General features: G+C 36.4%; 1 protein-coding gene across 4 annotated transcripts in view; it reads left to right on the top strand.

Moving 5' to 3' along the window:
• DNAJC13 (DnaJ heat shock protein family (Hsp40) member C13) overlaps positions 1–19,520 on the top strand; it is a 127,970-nt gene that overhangs the window by 8,540 nt on the left and 99,910 nt on the right. For all 4 annotated transcript variants that reach the window (XM_027872101.1, XM_027872102.1, XM_027872100.1 and 1 more), the window contains 2 exons: positions 4,798–4,878; positions 19,134–19,209. In XM_027872101.1, the coding sequence (XP_027727902.1) occupies positions 4,811–4,878; positions 19,134–19,209 (144 nt within the window). In that variant the 5' untranslated portion in view covers positions 4,798–4,810. The remainder of the gene's footprint in view (positions 1–4,797; positions 4,879–19,133; positions 19,210–19,520) is intronic.

The raw sequence follows: 19,520 nt of genomic DNA, 5'->3' as shown, positions 1-19,520 counted from the left end.
CTGACTTGTGCTGTTTTTAATTAATTAGAATCTTGAAACCTACGTTTGTTATATCTGTAGTACATTAGGTAAAATTTTATTAAGAAACATTTCATGAGTCTATCCCTTATAATATTTTAAAGCACAGTGATATTTAAAAACAAACTCTAAACCTAGTGCAGACATGGTCATTTTTTTTTTTAATTTAAATCTTTCCCCCACCACCAAAAGCTAAGGCAGTCATTGAGCTAAGGACTGGCATTTTCTCTTCCTAAGTTCATCTCGAAAGGCAAAAGGACATAATGGGTAGAAGACTGGTGGTGGAATGAGGAAGGCCTGTGACCTGGCTTTAAAAAGTCTTTCCTGTTAAGTATCATAGCTATATAAACTGTAGACAAATCAGTTCCTCTAGTTGTCCCAGGCAACTCTTGCGGAGGTTAAATTATAAATGAGCTTTTGATATGACTCAGTAAAGGTTTCTATGATGGAAGTTTCCTAGATAGATGAAATAACAGGTCTGGACCAAAAGAAAAAAAAGTCACAGTACTAAAGTAACTACTATAAAAATCACTAATTTGGGAATCTCTTCAGGTTTAAATTTTTGTCACATTAAACCAGTTAAGCACTTTTGTACAAAGCTGGTGGTGGAGTAGGGAAGGGACTTAAAAGATTGGCATAGTACCTGCTTCTATGGAGTATAGTCTAGGAGTCATAGTACAGTTTTCCTTATTAATTTTCTTTGAAACTGATAAAAGTATTTTAGCAAACTGATACTTTTCTGGCAATCTTTTTTTTTTTTTTTTGCTTTCTTTATCATTCCCTTTGCTCTGATATAGTTTACTGTCTTCCTTGACTTCTTGCTGGTATCACCTAATGATTAATGATGATGCTGCAGATTTGATGTGTATGTGACTAGATTAAGATGACCGGAAACAAGAATTCTATCTATGTATTCTATCTATATTTTTCTTACCAAAACCATATTAAAGATTTAGAGTATTACAATGTAATCTTTAACCAGTTTGGCATAAGTCAAGTCAAGTATTTATTAAGTGCCTACTATGTGCCAGGCACTGTGTTAAGTGCTGGGAATACAAAGAGAGACAAAACATAGCTCCAGCTCTTAAGGAGTTCCCAGTCTCATGGGGCCGACAACCTGCAAAAGACTCTGGGTAAACAAGCTCTGGACAGGGCAAAGTGGAAATCACCTCCAAGGGAGGGCAGGAGCATTAAGGGGAACTGGGAATGGCTTTGTGCAGAAGGTTAGGCTTTAGCTGAGACAACCATTTTATCTTTGGGGAGCTCATGGCTGCAAACAACCCAGAGTTTAGCTTCCATGTATGCTGTGTGGATTTTTGTAATTCTAGAGTAATACTGCCCTGCCCCCCCCCCCCCGGCTTTTATATAGAAAAAGGTACCCTAAATGAAGATAGGTCATGTAGGGACCTGCCAGCAGGGTTGCAGGAACTTTGTTTCCTTCTCCACTGCTTTTGGTTATTTTTTTTTATTTTAATTTAATTTTTTTTTTTTTGGCTAGGCAACGGGGTTGAGTGCCTTACCCAGGGTCACACAGCTAGTAAGTGTCAAGTGTTTGGTCTGAGGCTGGATTTGAGCTCAGGTCCTCCTGACTCCAGGGCCACAGGTGTGGCACCTAGCTGCCCCTATTGGTTATTTTCTTTCCCTAAATTTGTCACCAGCCCTCTTCACTCCCCAAAGATGCTGCTGATCTGATCACCCTGCCCTAACTTGTCTTCTCATCTTCCTTTAATCCTGCCTAACTTCTACTTTCAGAAGAAGGTCCCTACTCATTGTCTCAACTTATTCTGCCACTCTTCACCTTAAACTCCCTGTGTTAAACTCTCTGCCTCTAATTGCATTAGCTTCCCGGTAACTCTCCTTCCCTCTAATCAGTGGGCATTCTTGTGGGAGTTGCAGAGATAAGAGACATTTCCTGCCATCAAACAGCTTATAGTCTATAAAGAAATAAAGTTTTGTTTGCCTTTTTTTTGGTGGACTTTTGTTGAATTAAAATCCTTACAAATTTGGCTTATGGTGTAGTTTCTAAAAAGTAAGTTATCTTTTTTAGTTTTCATACAAGGACTATGCATCAATTCCTAGAAGCTGCAACTCAACTCCCAATCTCATGGAAATATTGAAATCATTTTATCTCTTTCCATCTGGTTCCCAGAGACCCTAATGGAGTCCCTGGCTTCTTGCCATCACAGTAGGGGTAACTAATTTCCATTAGCCCCACACAAAAGGATGGTTTGGAAGGAATCTCTTCTAACTACCAAAATAGAGGAGAAAGAATCTGTACTGTCATATTGGGATTGTAGTTTGGTAGGGAAGAGAGATTGGAAAATCTCTTATAGGAAAGGTGTGGCACCTGTGTTCCATACTCAGGACTCACTTTCCCATAGAAAGGATGGGTAGATATAATACCCTCAGTATAGACTAGTTCAGCCATATCATGGGTTAAATAAGAGTTTATGAGCTAGCTTATAACATTGTATCAATGGGAGAACAACTGGTTTACAAATGAACTTTGGATCTCAGCTTGTTCTTAAGTTGGTGTCTACCAGTATCTTCATATTAACTTGACTGAATTGTTTTCAGTGTACATATTCTAGTATTTTCTACCGAAGTCACTTATTTCCCCTCATAATTGGCCATGAATTTATTGGCTCAGACATGTCATTTTAGGATTTAGATACTGTTTTTAGAAGAAATTTTTTTTTCTAATTTAAACTTGGAGCAGGAAAAAAAAAACTTGTTCAACTCATTCTCTACAGTATACTCTAAAGTATACTGGTATACTCTAGTATATATACACTAGTATATTCTAGAGTATACCCTCCATAACTATGTATGTGTCTATCAAAATGTTAAATTCTCTGGTTTCTCAAAAACAAACCAAATTCCTTTAGAGAGAAAAGATTCAGATTTATTGCCTTGCTCATTATTTGTTATTGTATACATATGAGAAGATTCATCTAATAATCCTTGTCTGTAGTGGGCAGTTATGTGGGAATTGCAAAGATGAGACATTTCTTGCCCTCAAAAAACTTGCAGTCTAAGAAGCAGCTAGGTGGCAGCAGTGGATAGAGCACCGGCCCTGAAGTCAGGAGGACCTGAGTTCAAATGTGGCCTCAGACCAAACACTTGAGCTTACTAGCTGTATGACCCTAGGCAAGTCACTTAACTGCAATTGCCTTAAAAAAAAAAAAAAAACTTTCAGTCTATAGAGGAATAAAGTTTTGTTGCCTTTTAAAAATTTTTGTGGAGTTAAAATCCTAACAAAATTTGGTCTATAGTGTATTTACTATAAAGCAGATTATCTTTTCTAAATAATTTGCATACAAGGATGATGCTTGAGATTCAGGTTCTTGTTTAAGTTTATTGGTGTAAGCAGCAAGCCACTTAAAATTGCTTTATCCTGGGGCAGCTCAGGGCGCAGTGGCTAGTGCACCCAGCCCTGAAGTCAGGAGGACCTGAATTCAAATGCAGCCTCAGACCAAACACTTGATGCTTACTAGCTGTGTGACCCTGGGCAAGTCACTTAACCTCAATTGCCTAAAAAAAAAAAATTGCTCTATCCTTTGCCAAAATTCAGTGTATTTGGAAGTTTCAGTAAACAATGCCTAGCATAGTACCTTGCATATTTTAGGTGCTTAATATTTAAATTAAAAAGCATTACTAATATACATTATATGACCATAAGGAAATCTGTCAATTCCGTTAAGAAACTCATGCTTCAGAAATGTGCTTCATACATCTTTGTCCTGAAAACCTAGCCTTTATTTCAAGGTTTTTACTTGTTTAGAATGTCTTTATGGTCCTTTGTTTCCTTGTATTAAAAGAACATAAAGGTAGTATCTTGAAATGTTACTTATTTCCATTTTTGAGAGTACTAGAAAAATCTGACCTTGGGTCTTATTTGTTTCCTCCATTAGGCATTATGAGATAAAAAGTTTCTAGCAAAAGTCCATAGAGAAGAATTTGCATAAGTATCCTAGTGCTGCAGCCCTTTTAATGCCTTTGAAGTGCTTAGGGATCTAGAATAGCCCCAGAAGTTTTCTCCTTTCTTCTTTTGTGCTTCTCAGTTCACACTACTCTGATAATAGAAATCCAGAATAATTGGAGAGTATCTCATAGGACACTGAATTTTAATTGTAGATACCCATGGAATTTCTGTGTTCCTTTGTTGATATAACTGATACAGAAATAATTAAGGAGCTGGTTTAAGAATAATCACTTTCAAGTACCTAAAGGAAAGAGGGTTGGGTTTTTTAGTTTGGTTTTTGTTTTGTTTTTTGTTTTTTGGCTCAGTGATCAGTTTAATATGTTGCTGAGTGAAGTACATATATAAATTTAAACCAAGAGTTAGAAACTAACTTGAAACTAAAACTTAAGGAAAATTCCAGTCCAGCTTGGCAACACCTACTAGCCAAATGTCTGCTTTCAGTGTGGCTTTATCCTAGGTCTCTGTATCAAGACCAAAAGGGGGAGGGAGACTGGGGTAGTTAGCATTGTCTGAGATCCAAGGAGAGTTAGGAATATAACAGCTTGTAGAGAGCATAACACTGTTGTTATCCTATAGTACTTTATGAGAAGTTTTTTTTCCTAGTCTACTGGGGAACTTTTTTCCCATTGTAATATATTTGGTTTAATGATGGTATTCCCACTGAATTGGAGACTTTATAAAAATTTCTGATAAAAAGTATTTGGATTTTTTTTAAACTTGTAAATGAAGTTGTATACTTGTTATAAAAATTAGTAGAAAGTTCACTAAATCTTGTGTTTGAATGTATTTTTCAGGTCTCAGTGCAAAATGAATATTATTAGGGAAAATAAAGATCTGGCCTGTTTCTATACAACAAAACATTCATGGAGAGGGAAGTAAGTATTTCCTGCTTATTTTACCTTCTACTTTCTACTGCTTTACTTGCCTTTTTAGCATATACTGTATAATTCAGAGTACTCATATGTTCTCTAATATTCTCAGAAGCATAAGTGAGGTATCCTCATTTATTTTTCAGTCCTGATGTAGAGAAGACATCCTGACTGAATTTTGGGTGATACTTCTTTTTACCTTATTATACTAGTACTTTAAATGCATATAATTCTATTTATCTCTCTGGCCAAATTTTACTAACCTTTTTGGAAGAACTGAAGAAAAGCAACATTTGAAGAGAAGAAGTTGATGTTTAAAAAAAAAAAGGAATGTTGGGGGCAGCTAGGTGGCACAGTGGATAGAGCTCTGGCCTTGGAGTCCGGAGGACCTGAGTTCAAATCCAGCCTCAGACACTTGACACTTACTAACTGTGTGACCCTGGGCAAGTCATTTAACCCCATCGCCTAGCCAAAAAGAAATAAAATAAAAAAAAAAGGAATGTTTTCTGATTGTTACTTGCATAAAAGCACTGTATTTTGCTTTAATACAATTAGTCCTTGAAATGACATTCTTATCTGATTTACTCCATTATTTATTTGTGTTTTTTCACTTAGGCATTTTTTCTTTGTGCTCAAGACTCTCTAATGTTGGTTTCTGATTTGTTGAGCTTAATATGTATATATACAAGTTAAAGTCTTATAAATAAATTGACCTGAATGCATGATGTTATACGTCCCTTTGGAGACTACCAAAAAGAATTTGTCAGCAAACAAAAGTAGAAATGGGGGGCCTCTAATCTATACCTAAGGATTTTTGTCGGCCACTTATTGTCTTAGAAAACCACATATTAACATTATGTTTTGTTGTATTTTTATTTATTTTGTTATGTTTTTCCAAATTATATTTTAATCTGGTTTGGGCTACACTAGGGAGTGTTGTGGGCTGTAGCAGCCCATTGGCTGCAGGTTTGACACCTCTGGCATATGTGATGAAACTTTAGATCCTGCTATATTTGTTTTTTAATTTCTGTTCCATTTCTGACTTGACCTATTATCCTTTAATGCACCCAAAATATGATCCTGACCGTCTTAACCCCTTGTTTAACAGTGTTCTTTGTGGGAATGTGTATTCTGAGTTCCAACTTGAGATTCCAAGGACACATGTCCCTCCAGTAGGAAGAGAGATTCCTTCCCTTCATACCTAGTCACCAGCAGGAGCAGGGAGTCTAGTTTCAAACCATTGTTATTGACTTTTGCAATTTGGGGAAAGGATTCTGGTTGGGCCCAGCCTGGGAAAAGAGCTTTGGGTGGTGGGGCCGAGAACTCTAGAATAGATTAAGGGGAGTATTGCAGGGATTTAGGGGATAAAGCTGTCAGAATGGGACTTCTTCCTGCTATAAATCTCAAGAGGTGTTTATTAGTTCTCAACTAGTTCCTCATTTCCTTCTTCCTTTTCTTCCCAGGGTCCCAGGAATAGCCTTTCTACTGCCGCGAGGGAAATGTCTCTTACTATGCCCTTTCTTACTACCTCCCCTCCCTTTTTTTTTCCCCAACTTGGATCTTATAGAGCAAATTAGAGCTGAAAGTGGGGGAACTGGAGTAGGTGTAGGAGTTCTAGGATGAGACTGAAGAGAGAATTTGGAGGCTAGAGATGTTGCAAGGTGAGTTTGGACCTAGGACGAGGGGAAGTGGTAGAGTAGGGGAAAGCAGTGTCTTCCCAAATGTCCTCTCCCATCATCTCTTGCTACTTCCACTGACACTTTGTATTGGGAATCAGAAGCAGCACGAAGTTGAGGTGGAGGTTCCTGGGCAATATCGGATGGAGAATGATGGAAAGGGGGGAATAAGAAAATCTCAAGCAAGTCAGGGAAGGAATGGGAGTTCTTGGGGCTCCCTGGGCCCTTGGCAAGGACAGCGTGGTGGGTGTTCTGGAGAAGCCATTTGTTTTTGTGGGATGCACCTTTTAAAACCCAGCTGCTAGTTCTCAGTTTAGGGTCCCTTTGTTACCTTTTTGGAACCTTTTACTTTGAATTCTTTTTATTGATTAGTTTCATTGAGCCCATATTTTTATCTGCATAGTAAAGCTGGCTAATTGTTTAAACTAATTTTTTTTGCCTATAATTGGATAGAACCAATTATCTCAGTTTTTCTTTAAAAAAAAGAAAGAGCTCTTAACAAAAGTGAGTGATATTTTATTTAAATAACTGAACACTTCAGATGGGCAAGACTAACCCTTACATACTGCAGTAACTATTTTTTTTTCTGTTAGCTTTTTAATAGCTCTGATCCTCTGAGAATTTTAATTTTGTATGTGGAGTATCTAAAATTTGGAACCCAAGTAGGGGGTAACTGTTGCAAAAAAGATTTACTTGGAGAAAATATAGTGATAATGTGTGAGAACTTACATACAAAGCAGGTGTAGGTTCTACGTACAGCTGTACAAACGGTTAAAAAAACAAACAAATAATGGATAGACTAAGCAAAACTTAGTGACCTCCCAGCCCAGAATTTAAGGGTCTGACTGCAAATATTGTTAGATCAACATGTCTGCAATTTTTCCAGGGTAGAAAGTGCCCTCTAAGACACCTGAGTGCATTATGAAAAGCTAACCAGCTTTTCTTGTCTTGTCTTTGAGCTCCCTGCTCAAAAAGCAATGTCTTCTGTAGGGTCTCTTTTGAGTAATGGTTATGTACTTCAGATCTGTGCTTTTTGTTCTTTTTTGGTGTAGTCTTAAGAGCAGGCTTGATCTGAAGTCATTGTAGATATCTCTGGAGCTAGCTGACTGTCATGTTCTGACCACAGCTCCTTCTGTTATTGATACCTTGAGGCTATAGGCTGCCTCTCTGATATTCACCTTACCTACACAATCCTAGATGTCTAAAGACTGTTCATATATCATTTTATTGGATTGTGTGCCTAATATTGTACTGACTTTTTTTCACATTTCAGCTTTTTTATCTGATCACTAATCAAGAGTAAAAGTGTGTCTTAGAATAGTCTTACTGCTGCTGCTGCTATTACTATTATTACACATTTCTATGGTTTTATGGTTTACAAAGCCCTTTACACATATTATTTTGATATATCATTTGACCCTCACAACAACCCTGAAAGTTAGATGCTGTTATTATCTCCATTTTATAGATAAAGAAACTGGAGCAGACAGGTGAAATGACTTGCCCAGGGTATACAACTCATGAAGCATCTGTGGCTGAATTCAGACTTCTTTACTCCAAGTCTACCCTTCTATCTCCTGTACCACCTAACTGCCTCAAAAATTAAAACTTAATGTTAGTTTTTAAAAAGGGAGTAAATTAAAATTGAATCATAATGTGAGGTCAATACAGTATTTTCCTTCATAATTTTTAAACCTTCAAATGAATGTTCACTGTCTTGAAGTTTCAGAGCAAATTGGATTGTCTCCAGGGTCACACAGAGCTGATATTTAGGGATAAATATCAGCAAAGATGTACATGTCCTTTTGGGTTATAAGAAGCTGTAATTTGAAATTCTATTTTTAATTTTATGTTACTACTTGCAAACAGCAGTAACTTTAAAAAAAAAAACTTTACATAATCACTCATTTTTTTTCCCCTCCAGCAACCAGACAGACAATAAGTATAGAGAATGAGACTCTTCTCCACTACACACTATCAGCCCTGCCTTTGCTGGTGAAGCCATCTTTAGACTGTCATTTTCACACTTGAAAAAATGAGGTTACAATTAGATTTTCAGTTCCACTCTCTATGGCAAAACCACTCTTGGGGGTTTTGTGGGGAGAGTAGGACTTAGATAGAAAAACAAGTTTTCTTTCCTTACCTGAAGTGTAATTTCCTGCTCAGCCAAAGTCCTTTGAGACAGGAAGGGAAGGTCCAGATGTTCCAGGCAAAGCAAAAGAGCAGGTTCACCCTGGAAAGCTTCCTTTGTGTTTGAGAGCCAACTAGCTTTTATCTTTTATAAAGAATTTGTAAATAAAATACCTATTGAACATTTTTTTTGTTTTGGTCAGACTCGTGATTCCATTGCCCATTTAAATAATTTAATATATTAAATACAAAAAATACTGAAGAATTTAAGAATGAGATATTGGCATTTGAATAAAGTGCTGTGTTAGACACAGACATAGACATATACATATATATATGTACCTCTATGCAGTTCTATATACAGCTATATATACATTTTTTTTTTTAGTCTTCATTTTATTGGATTGTATACCTAATATTGTAGTACGGGTTTGTGTGGGTTTTGGTTTTTTTTCACATTTCAGCTATTTAATCATTAAAAGTATGTTCTAGCATAATCTTACTGTTGCTAGTACTAGTGCTGCTACTATGCATTTATATAGTTTTAAGGTTTGCAAAACCCTTCAAATATATTATCTCGTATCTCTCTTTAGTACACAGTCCAGTAAAATGATAAATGAACATTCTCTAGACTCCGCCTGTTTCTCTTTATGTATTCATACACACATATGTACACATATATACATATGCACACATATGTAAAATATGCTAATGAAACTTGGTGATTGAAATAAGACAATAAATAGAGATTCCCTTCTTCATAAACTGGCTGTGTGCTCCTAATTAATAGACTAGGGATAGGGATGGGGCCAGTGATTTCATTGGCAGGGAGCTCATTGGAGAGGAAACCTCCCATAGTGTGCAGGTCCCAACCATTTCTGCTCTTTGGAGGGTTAATTAGATCCCTGAAAGGCCACATGATGTGCCCAGAGCCTCACAGCCAGTGTGAGCCCCAGTCTTGCTGACTTTGAGGCACACGCTTTATTTTGCCACTTTGCCTTTTGTCAACATCGCTGGTGCCCAACCCAGCGTGGCCTAGTGATACTTCGGATGGCTCACGGAGAATGAGAAAGATGTAGGGGGAGGGGGCAGAGCGCGCGGAATCTTAGAATAAGTGACTCTGTTCTTGTTTCTGCCTCAGGTGGTGGCTGCTGCACTGCTGTCTCAGCTCATGCCTGTCACAGACTAAACTACTGTTCCTCTGGTTTTGTTTCTGGTCCTATTATTTCACTCTGATTATTTGCTGGTCTAACACACCCTGATTTCTCTTTCCTTTAACATTCTGCCCCCAATTCTTTTTTTTCCTAATTAATTAATTTTTAGTTTCCAACAATCACTTCCATAAGCTTCTGAGTTTTAAATTTTCTCCCCCTACCTCCCTCCCCAAGACAGAATGCAATCTGATATAGGCTTTACATATACATTCCTATTAACATATTTTCACATTAGTCATGTTGTAAAGAAGAATTAGAACCAATAGGAGGAACCACAGGAAAGAGAAAACAAAACAAAATAGAAGAGAAAAAAGGAGCAAATGGTATGCTTCGATCTGCATTCAAACTCCATAGTTCTTTCTCTGAATGTGGAGAGCATTTTCCATCGTGAGTCTTTTGGAGATGTCTTAGATCCTTGCGTTGCTGAGAAGAGCTAAGTTAGTCATCACACAATGTGGCTGTTACTGGGTACAACGTTCTCCTGGTTCTGCTCACTTCATTCAGCATCAGTCCATACAAGTCTTTCCAGGTTTTTCTGGTCTGCTTGCTCACCACTTCTCATAGCACAATAGTATTCCATTACATTCATATACCACAATTTGTTCAGCCATTCCCCAATTAATGGACATCCCCTCAATTTCCACTTCTTTGCCACCACAAAAAGAGCTGCTATAAATATTTCTGTACATGTGGGTCCTTTTCCCTTTGTATGATCTCTTTGGGATGCAGCCTTAGAAGTTCTGCCCCCAGTTCTTAATGCTGTGCCTGATTATCTGATCACCTGGGTTTTCTACCACCACGTAGTATAGTTCCAAATGCCCTTTGGATTGTCTCCATTTTAGAGATTTACTTTTAAGAACCCTGCCAACACTCTTCAAGTCTGGTTCTATTTTGACTTCTAGTTTGCCATTTAAAGATTCGGTTGGGGGAGGGGGGTTGACAAAGTTGAGGTTAAGTGACTTGCCCAGGGTCACACAGCTAGTAAGTGTCTGAGGCCAGATTTGAACTCAGGTCCTTCTGACTCTAGGTCCAGGGTGCTCTATCCACTGTGCCACCTAGCTGCACCTGCATTTATTTATTTATTTTGGTTCTGTACCTGCATTTAAAGATTTTTGCATATGCATTTTAACATAGAATTGTTTATCTCAGGTGTTAGGGTTAATCTTCAGTCACTTTTTGGGAAGACAGGTATTTTACTACCCAGACTTTAGTATAAATGCAAGTATAGACCTTCATGTTCTTTTCTAAATAAATTTTTATTGCTCAATTTTTTTTTTTTTTACATCACCAGGATTTCTCCTAGGATCCTTTCTCCTCCCCCTTCCAGATAGTCATCTCATGTAATAAATAACTTTTTTCAAAGAAAAAAGAAAGTAAAATAGTAAAAGAAAAAAAGTCAACATAGATCAATACATGGAAAAAGTCAGGAAAAAATGCATTGTGCCACACTCAGGGACCTCTCACCTCTGCAAAGGAGTTGGGGTTAAGTTGTCTTCTCTACCTCCTCTTCATTTATATGGCATCTACCGTGTGCCAGGTACTGTGCTAAAGGCTTTACAGATTTTATCTTAGGTAATCCTCATAACAACCCTGAGAAGTTGTGTATTATTATTTCCATTTTACAGTTAAGGAAGCTGAGGCAGATAAGTTAAGCAGCTTGCCCAAGGTCAGGCTTGAACTCAGGTCTTCTGACTCCAGAGCCCAGTACTCTCTCCATTGTACCATCTAGCTGCCTGCTTTTCTTCTCTTTTCCTTCTATACTATTTTATTTGTTGATCTCATCAACTCCCATAAATTTAATTATCATCTCTATGCTGATGATTCTTGATTCCATTTAATCTACCTTAACCTCCTGTTATAAGAAGCTGTCAAGTCCTGTTAATTCTACCTGTATAACATCTTCAATATGCCCTCTTCTCTCCTTTGTTACGAGGGTATTAGTACAGGCCCTCATCACCTCAGGCCTGGACTATTGTAATATCTTGATGGTTTATCTTCCCGACTCCAGTTTCTCCCCACACCAAGCCATCTTTAAGTTAGATGTCAAATTGATTTCTCTGAAGCATAGAACTGACTTTGTCTCCCCCCTTCCCTGCTCTCTATTCAATAAACTCCATTGGCTCCCTATTACCTCTATGAACAAATATAAAATTCTCTGTTTGGCTTTTAAAACACTTCATAACCTGGCCCTTTCCTACCATTCCAGTCTTCTTGACTTTACTTCCCTCCATGTCTTCTGCTATCCAGTGACACACTGGCTTCCTTGACTGACTGATCATTTTCACTTGCTATACTCTGTGCCTGAAATTCTCTCCATCTTCTGACTTCCTTGAAGTCAAAATCCCATATATTGCAAAAAGCCTTTCCTGATCCCCTTTAAAGAAGGCTCTAGCCTTCTCTCAGCTGATTATTTCCAGTTTATCTTGGATCTATATCCAACATAAATGCTTGTATGTAGTTGTTTGCATGTAATAACCCCAATTAGACTGTGAGTTCTTTGAAAGCAGGTGATAATTGTTTTATTTTTTTTTCCTTTCCTTGGATCCCCAGTGTTCCTGGCACACAGGTGGCACTTAATAAATGCGTGTTAAATTGTACTTTGCATTGTTTTGTGGTTGTTATTTTCATTGCTGTAGTCATTGTACGTATTGTTTCCTTAGCTCTGTTTACTTCACTCTATATCAGAATATGTAAATCTTTTCATATGTTTTAATTTATAAAATTTGTCATTTCTTACAGTAATACTCAATTACATTCATATATCACACAATTAATTTAGCCATTCCCCAGTCTCAATTAGGTATCTGCTTTGTTCCCAGTTCTTTGCTACCACAAAAACTCCTGCTATAAATGATTTGGTGTATGTATGGGGGCTTTTCTTTTTTTTAAATTAATTTATTTTGATTTATCAACAATCACTTCCATATGCTTTTGAATTTAAAATTTTTCTTACCCTCCCCAAGATGGCACATAATCTGATATAGGCTATACACATACATTCCTATTAAACATATTTTCACATTAGTGATGTTGTAAGTAAGTATTTGAACCAATAGTAGGAACCACCAGAAAGAGGAAATAAAACTCAACAGAAGAGAAAAAATAGCAAATGGCATGCTTTGATCTGCATTCAAACTCCATAGTTCTTTATTTGGATGTGGATAGCATTTTCCATCATGAGGCCTTTGGAGATGTCTTAGATCCTTGTATTACTGGGAAGGGTTAAGTCTATCAATATCAGTCATCTCACAACATGGCTGTTATTGTGTACAACATTCTCTTGGTTCTGCTCATTTCAGTCAGCATCAGACCATACAAGTCTTTCCAGGTTTTTCTGGTCAGCTTTGTCATCATTTCTTATAGCACAATAGTATTCCATTACATTCATATACCACAACTTGTTCAGCCATTCCCCAATTGATGGGCATCCTCTCAATTTCCAATTCTTTGCCACCACAAAAAGAGCTTCTATAAATATTTTTGTGCATGTGGATCCTTTTCCCTTTGTATAATCTCTTTGGGATATAGCCCTAGAAGTGCTATTGCTGGGTCAAAGAGTATGCACATTTTGATAGCCCCTTGGGCACAGTTCCAAATTGCTCTCCAAAATGGTTGGATCATTTCACAACTCCACCAACAATGCATTAGTGTTCCAGTTTTCCCACATCTTCTTCAACATTTATCATTTTCTTGTTTTGTCATCTTGGCCAATCTGATAGGTGTGATGTGGTACCTAAGAGTTGTTTTGATTTTCATTTCTCTAATCAATAGTAATTTAGAGCATTTTTCCATATGACTGTAGATGGCTTTAATTTCTTCATCTGAGAACTCCCTGTTCATATCCTTTGACCATTTATCAATTGGGGAATGACTTGTATTCTTATAGATTTGATTTAATTCTCTGTATATTTTAGAATGAGGCCCTTACCAGAGAGACTGGTTGTAAAAATTCTTTCCCAGTTTTCTACCTTCCTTCTAATCTTAGTTGCATTGGCTTTGTTTGTGCAAAAACTTTTCAATTTAATGTAATCAAAGTTATCTATTTTGCTTTTCATAATGTTCTCTGTCTCCTGTTTGGTCATGAATTCTTCTGTTCGCCATAAATCTGATAGGTAAACTATTCCTTGCTCTCCCAGTTTGCTTACAGTATCAGCCTTTATGTCTAAATCATGAACCCATTTTGACTTTATTTTGGTATATGGTGTGAGATTTTGATCTATGCCTAGTTTCTGCCATACTCTTTTCCAGTTTTCCCAGTACTTTTTTTCAGAGAATGGGTTCTTATCCCAGAAGCTGGGGTCTTTGGGTTTATCAAATAATAGATTACTATAGTCACTGACTTCTGTGTCTTGCATACTTAACCTATTCCACTGATCCACCACTCTGTTTCTTAGCCAGTACCAAGCAGTTTTGATGATTGCTGCTTGATAATACAATTTAAGATTTAGATTGGCTAGGCTACCTTCCCCTGCATTTCTTTTCATTAGTTCCCTTGATATTCTGGACATTTTGTCCTTCCAAATGAATCTTGTTACTATTTTTTCTAACCCTATAAAATAATTTTTTGGTAGTTTGATTGGTATGGCACTGAATAAGTAAATTAGCTTAGATAGAATTGTCATTTTTATTATATTAGCTCAGCCTACCTATGAGCAACTGATGTTTTTCCAGTTATTTAGATCTGACTTTATTTGGGCGAAAAGTGTTGTGTAATTGTGTTCATATAGTTTCTGGGTTTGTTTCGGGAGGTAGACTCCTAAATATTTTATAATATCTACAGTAAGTTTAAATGGAATTTCTTTTTCTATCTCTTGCTGTTGGGCTTTGTTTGTAATATATAGAAATGCTGATGATTTATGTGGGTTTATTTTATAGTCTGCAACTTTGCTAAAGTTATTTATTATTTCAAGTAGTTTTTTACTTGAGTATGGGGGCTTTTCTTCTTATTTATCAGTGACCTCCTTTGGAAGGCTAGCAGTGGAATCTGGGTTCAATGGGTATGTCACTTTATTTGCATGATTCTAAATTGCTTTCCAAAATGTTTGCTGTGATTTGTAGTTCAACAGTGCACTAACTAATGTGCCTGTCTTCCCTGGACCCCTCCAACATTGACTCTTTACATCTTTTTTCATCTCTTGCCAGTTGGCTGTGTATAAGGTGAAACCTTAGGGATTTTTTAATATACATTTCTCTTACCATCAGTGATTTGGAGCCTTCTTTCATATGGTTAATAGTTTGTAGTTCATCTTTTTAAAACTATTTATTCATCATCTTTAACCTCTTACCTGGTGGAAAATGGCTTTTGGTCTGAGTTATCTGTTATTCTATTACATCTGGGATACCAAACCCTTATCTGAGAAATTTGATAAAGAGATTTTCCCCCACACATTCGTTTGCTTCTCTTCTTATCTTAGACTCATTAATTTTGTTTTTGCTGAAGCTTTTCAATCTCACATAATTCAAGTTATCTATTTTTTTCTTTTGTGATTGCTTCCACTCCTTGTTTGGTTAAGAACATGTCTCCTGCCAATAGCTGCAAGGAATAGGTACATGATCTGCTTCCCTTCTCATTTTTCAATGGTGTGGTCTTTAAGGTCACATCTATTTGGAGTTTATTTGTAGAATATGGCATAAGATGTTGGTTTAAGCCTAATTTCTGCCAGACTGCTTTCCAATTTTCCTAGCAATTTTTATCAAAAGGGGGATAGACTGTCACTTTCTATCCGATTTCTTAATTTTCTTTCCATAGAGCTTCTGATGTCAATTGCCTAAGGCCTAGACTGCTTTCCCCTAAGTGGTTTAAAAATAATGAAAGTAGCCTGATAATTCCTGCAGTTAATGATTGTTTACTTTGTGCATTACAATAATGATATGCACAAAACATTTCATCCCTCCTGTTTGCCATTATGTTATTTCAAAATGGTTTAGTAACTCAGCTAACCTAATTGCAACAGTATTTTAGTTGATATAATTTATTTTTATGGCTCCACATTGGCTCTAAATCACCTATTTAATTCAAGTATGGTTGATAGAAATATATTTAATAACTGGTTTCTTAACTATTTTCATAATTCTCTATGGGACAGTTAGAGAGGAAACAGCCCAAAGAAGGAAAGACTCATTCCTAGGGGAAAAATTTTGTACCTTGAGCCATATTTCCCTCCATCACATATCTGCTACTCTTTCCTTCTGATGCTGCTTTCATACTGTATAGGTATTTTAGCTAAGGTATTTGTAAAATAAGTTCTTAAGTGTGCTTGAGATAAGGGGTGGACTCATTTTTAAGCTTGAAGCTACTGAAAATTGCAACATCTCATCCATGTGAAGGAAAAAGGAGACTAAAAAGTATCGTTAAAAACTTTACTCCTTTATTACATAATTTCACTCTACCATTTTAACCAGCAAGAGATTCTGATACTATCATTTTTTTATTTAAATTACATTATTGCTTATTTAACTCAATGTTACTTTGAAGACATAGAAGAATTACGAGTCAGGCTTTTTTAAGCCATACCTATGGATATCAGTAGATGACATTTGACTCTACTATCCCATTTCTCTCAATACTTTATTAGACAAATTCCTAGGGGGAAAAAACCACACTCATTGTTTCTACTTTCTCTTCATTCTAGTCTGACTTTTTACCTCAACTCAAACTGCTTTTTGCAAGGTTTTTATAGGACCAGCCCTGTGTTTTCTTTGGTGCACAAATCCTCAATGAAGAAAGTCTTTCTTCAGGGGCAGCTAGGTGGCTCAATGGATAGAGCACCGGCCCTGAAGTCAGGAGGACCTGAGATCAAATCCGGCCTCAGACCAAACACTTGACACTTACTAGCTGTGTGACCCTGGGCAAGTCACTTAACCCCAATTGCTTAAAAAAAAAAGAAAAGTCTTTCTTCTAATGCAAATAAACATTTTTGTTTTTCTTGAGGCTGTATTGAACTTTACTTAACATTGTCTGTCACCTTTACAGATCCTACCTTAGCTCAGGCTCTTGTTACATCTGGTCTAGATTAATAAAATAGCCTCCTAATTGGTCTTGCTGCCTCAATTCTCCCCCCATTCTAGTCCTTCCTTCACCACTGCTTCCAAACTGATTTTCCTTAAATGCAAATATGACCCTGTCACTTCTTAATAAACTTCAGTGGCTTCCTATTACCTCTAGGATCAAATATAAACTCCTTAGTTTAGCTTTTAAAGCTCTTCACAACCTGACCCTAACCTTTTTCTATCCCCATTGGACATGGTTCCTCCTCCCACATGCTACAGCTGAGCCAGATTGACCTCCTTGCCTCACAGAAAGTAAGATCAAGTTATGCTGACTCCTTGAAGAGAAAAGGATTGTATAAATATGAGGCCCATTGCCAGAGTCAGGATGGTGAGCTTGGAGTGGGTCTGATTTTTCCTTAGTATCTCTTTACATTCACACTAGTGTGTATACCTGATGACAGTAATATGTGGCATATTATTTAGCCTCTACCTAAGTTTGAAATAAAATGCCTTACTGTTTGCAGAATGGTAAAAGATTAAAACTCTTGTAGCAACAATTAAATGATTGAAACTCTTCTAACAACAATTAAATGATGATCGATCAGTAAAGATATTTGTCTTTGCTACTGCTCTTTGGGCAAGTTTGTTTCAGAAACTTGGATTATTCTTAAGGAAAAAGTTAACGAAGTTTTAAGATGTTGAGTAGGAATTCTTTTGCTGTCTTTCTGTGGTAATTTATATACACATACAATTGATAGTTTGGTTATTCTTGTGTTGGGATGCTGTAGTATAGAAATAGAAACCTAATGGCTCAACAAAGAATCCAGGCTACATGGCTAGAATTCCTGTTTACATTGTACACAGTATTTTATTCATGGCCTTTCGAAAGCTATTTTTACATTAGAAGTCTTTTTAAAATGAGTTTTATTTAGCTTTTTTTTTAGTAACTAGAAATTTTTAAGTAGTTTATCACTGCCAACATTGAAATTTTACTTATAACATTAAATATATATGTATGTATGTGTATACACACACACACACACACACACACACACACTCACTCACCTTAAACCTATAAAACCTTCTTGTCTATAGCAGTGAGAATAAAAGAGAATAAAAATATTCTTTTGAATAGAGAAACAATCTTTTGGAGTCTTTTTCCAGAGGAACTCATCTTTATTGATTAATAAATCTAGATTGATAGTCAAGCTTCCCTTGCAAACACTTGAGATGACATTGTAAAAATATTCTTTATAAATTTGGCATAGTTCTCTATATATTTGAGAAATGACACCTTTATCAGAGAAACTTAATGTAAAATTCCCCCCCCCGCTTTTCTTCTTATTAATATATAATACATAAGATATTATAATATATTAATCATGGTTCCAGTGGTTTTGTATGCTATATTTTTAAGGTTTACAAAGCACTTTCCTGAAATCACCCCACGAAGTAAATAATATAAAGTATTACTAGCACTTCTATTTAACAAACTATTGTAACTAATTGTGTGGAAATGGAATAATGGCTGAGCTTTGATTTCAACCTACATCTCTCACCTTCAAGTCTAGTGTTCTTTCTCCCATACTGCTTCTCTAGTAAGTGTCCTGTATTTGAGAGAGGTCACAATTAAGGAAGAATTACTTTAGTAGATGCATAAACCCATTGGTTTGGCTGTTTATGAGATTGTAGCCCATGTGCCTTCTCATCTTGTATAATTCTTATGTGTCCTTACATAAATCCTCCAAAAAAGATCCAACTTCTGTGTTGAAGACTTTTTTTTCTCTTATGTGAATTCCAGCGTAATTCTTGAACTTAAAGAAAAGCACAATAATATAATATGCAGATGCTCCTAATTGTGTTCGTTATTAACTACAGTTATGCCGTTTAAAGATAAAAGCAATGATGTTTCTTTCCATTCCACCTTAGTTTTTCTCAAAACGTATTTTGAAAGATATTTGTGCTGTGTCATCTTAGATCAGCCTTTCTAATTTAGAGTCATTGGAATCCAGAGACTATCAATTCACCCTGTGCCACCTATATAGAGTTGTTCAAGTGGCTTACTATAGTTTCCTTTTTATTAAAGTTAATAGCTTATGCTCAAAATATATTTTATGTTATAAAACATCAGAGTATTAAAAGTGATAGCATTAGTAAACACATTTTTAATTGTTTTTTATTTTAATATTAATCACATTGTGTTGATTAGTTGAATTGGAAAAACAAGAATTAAACCTTTCCTTTATTTTAGGTACAAACGAGTTTTTTCGATTGGAACCCATGCAATCACTACATATAATCCCAATACCCTAGAAGTTACAAATCAGGTGAGTGTCAAGTTGTTTGTTTCTAATTCAATTTGAACTTAGAATATTGGACAGCACCTTCACATATCTCCTGTGCTCTCTAGACATGAATAGATGGGACCAATAGTCAGAAAATTGTGTTGGAGGGGCATGAATAGCTTATGGAGGAACTGAAACAGTTGTGGGCTGGAGGACAAGCATCCTAGTCTTGGAGACAGAAGAGCTGGCCAAGCCGTTTAGCCTCAATGTGCTCTCTGTAAAATGATATTTATAGTAACTCTGGGGTTTTTGTGAAGAAACACATGCTATCTGTGCAATGTAGTCAGACAGAC

The sequence above is a fragment of the Vombatus ursinus genome, unplaced genomic scaffold (genome assembly GCF_900497805.2).
Source record: "Vombatus ursinus unplaced genomic scaffold, bare-nosed wombat genome assembly UNPS02014799.1, whole genome shotgun sequence".
Taxonomy (NCBI): domain Eukaryota; kingdom Metazoa; phylum Chordata; class Mammalia; order Diprotodontia; family Vombatidae; genus Vombatus; species Vombatus ursinus.
This window is presented reverse-complemented; position numbering and strand designations above follow the sequence as displayed.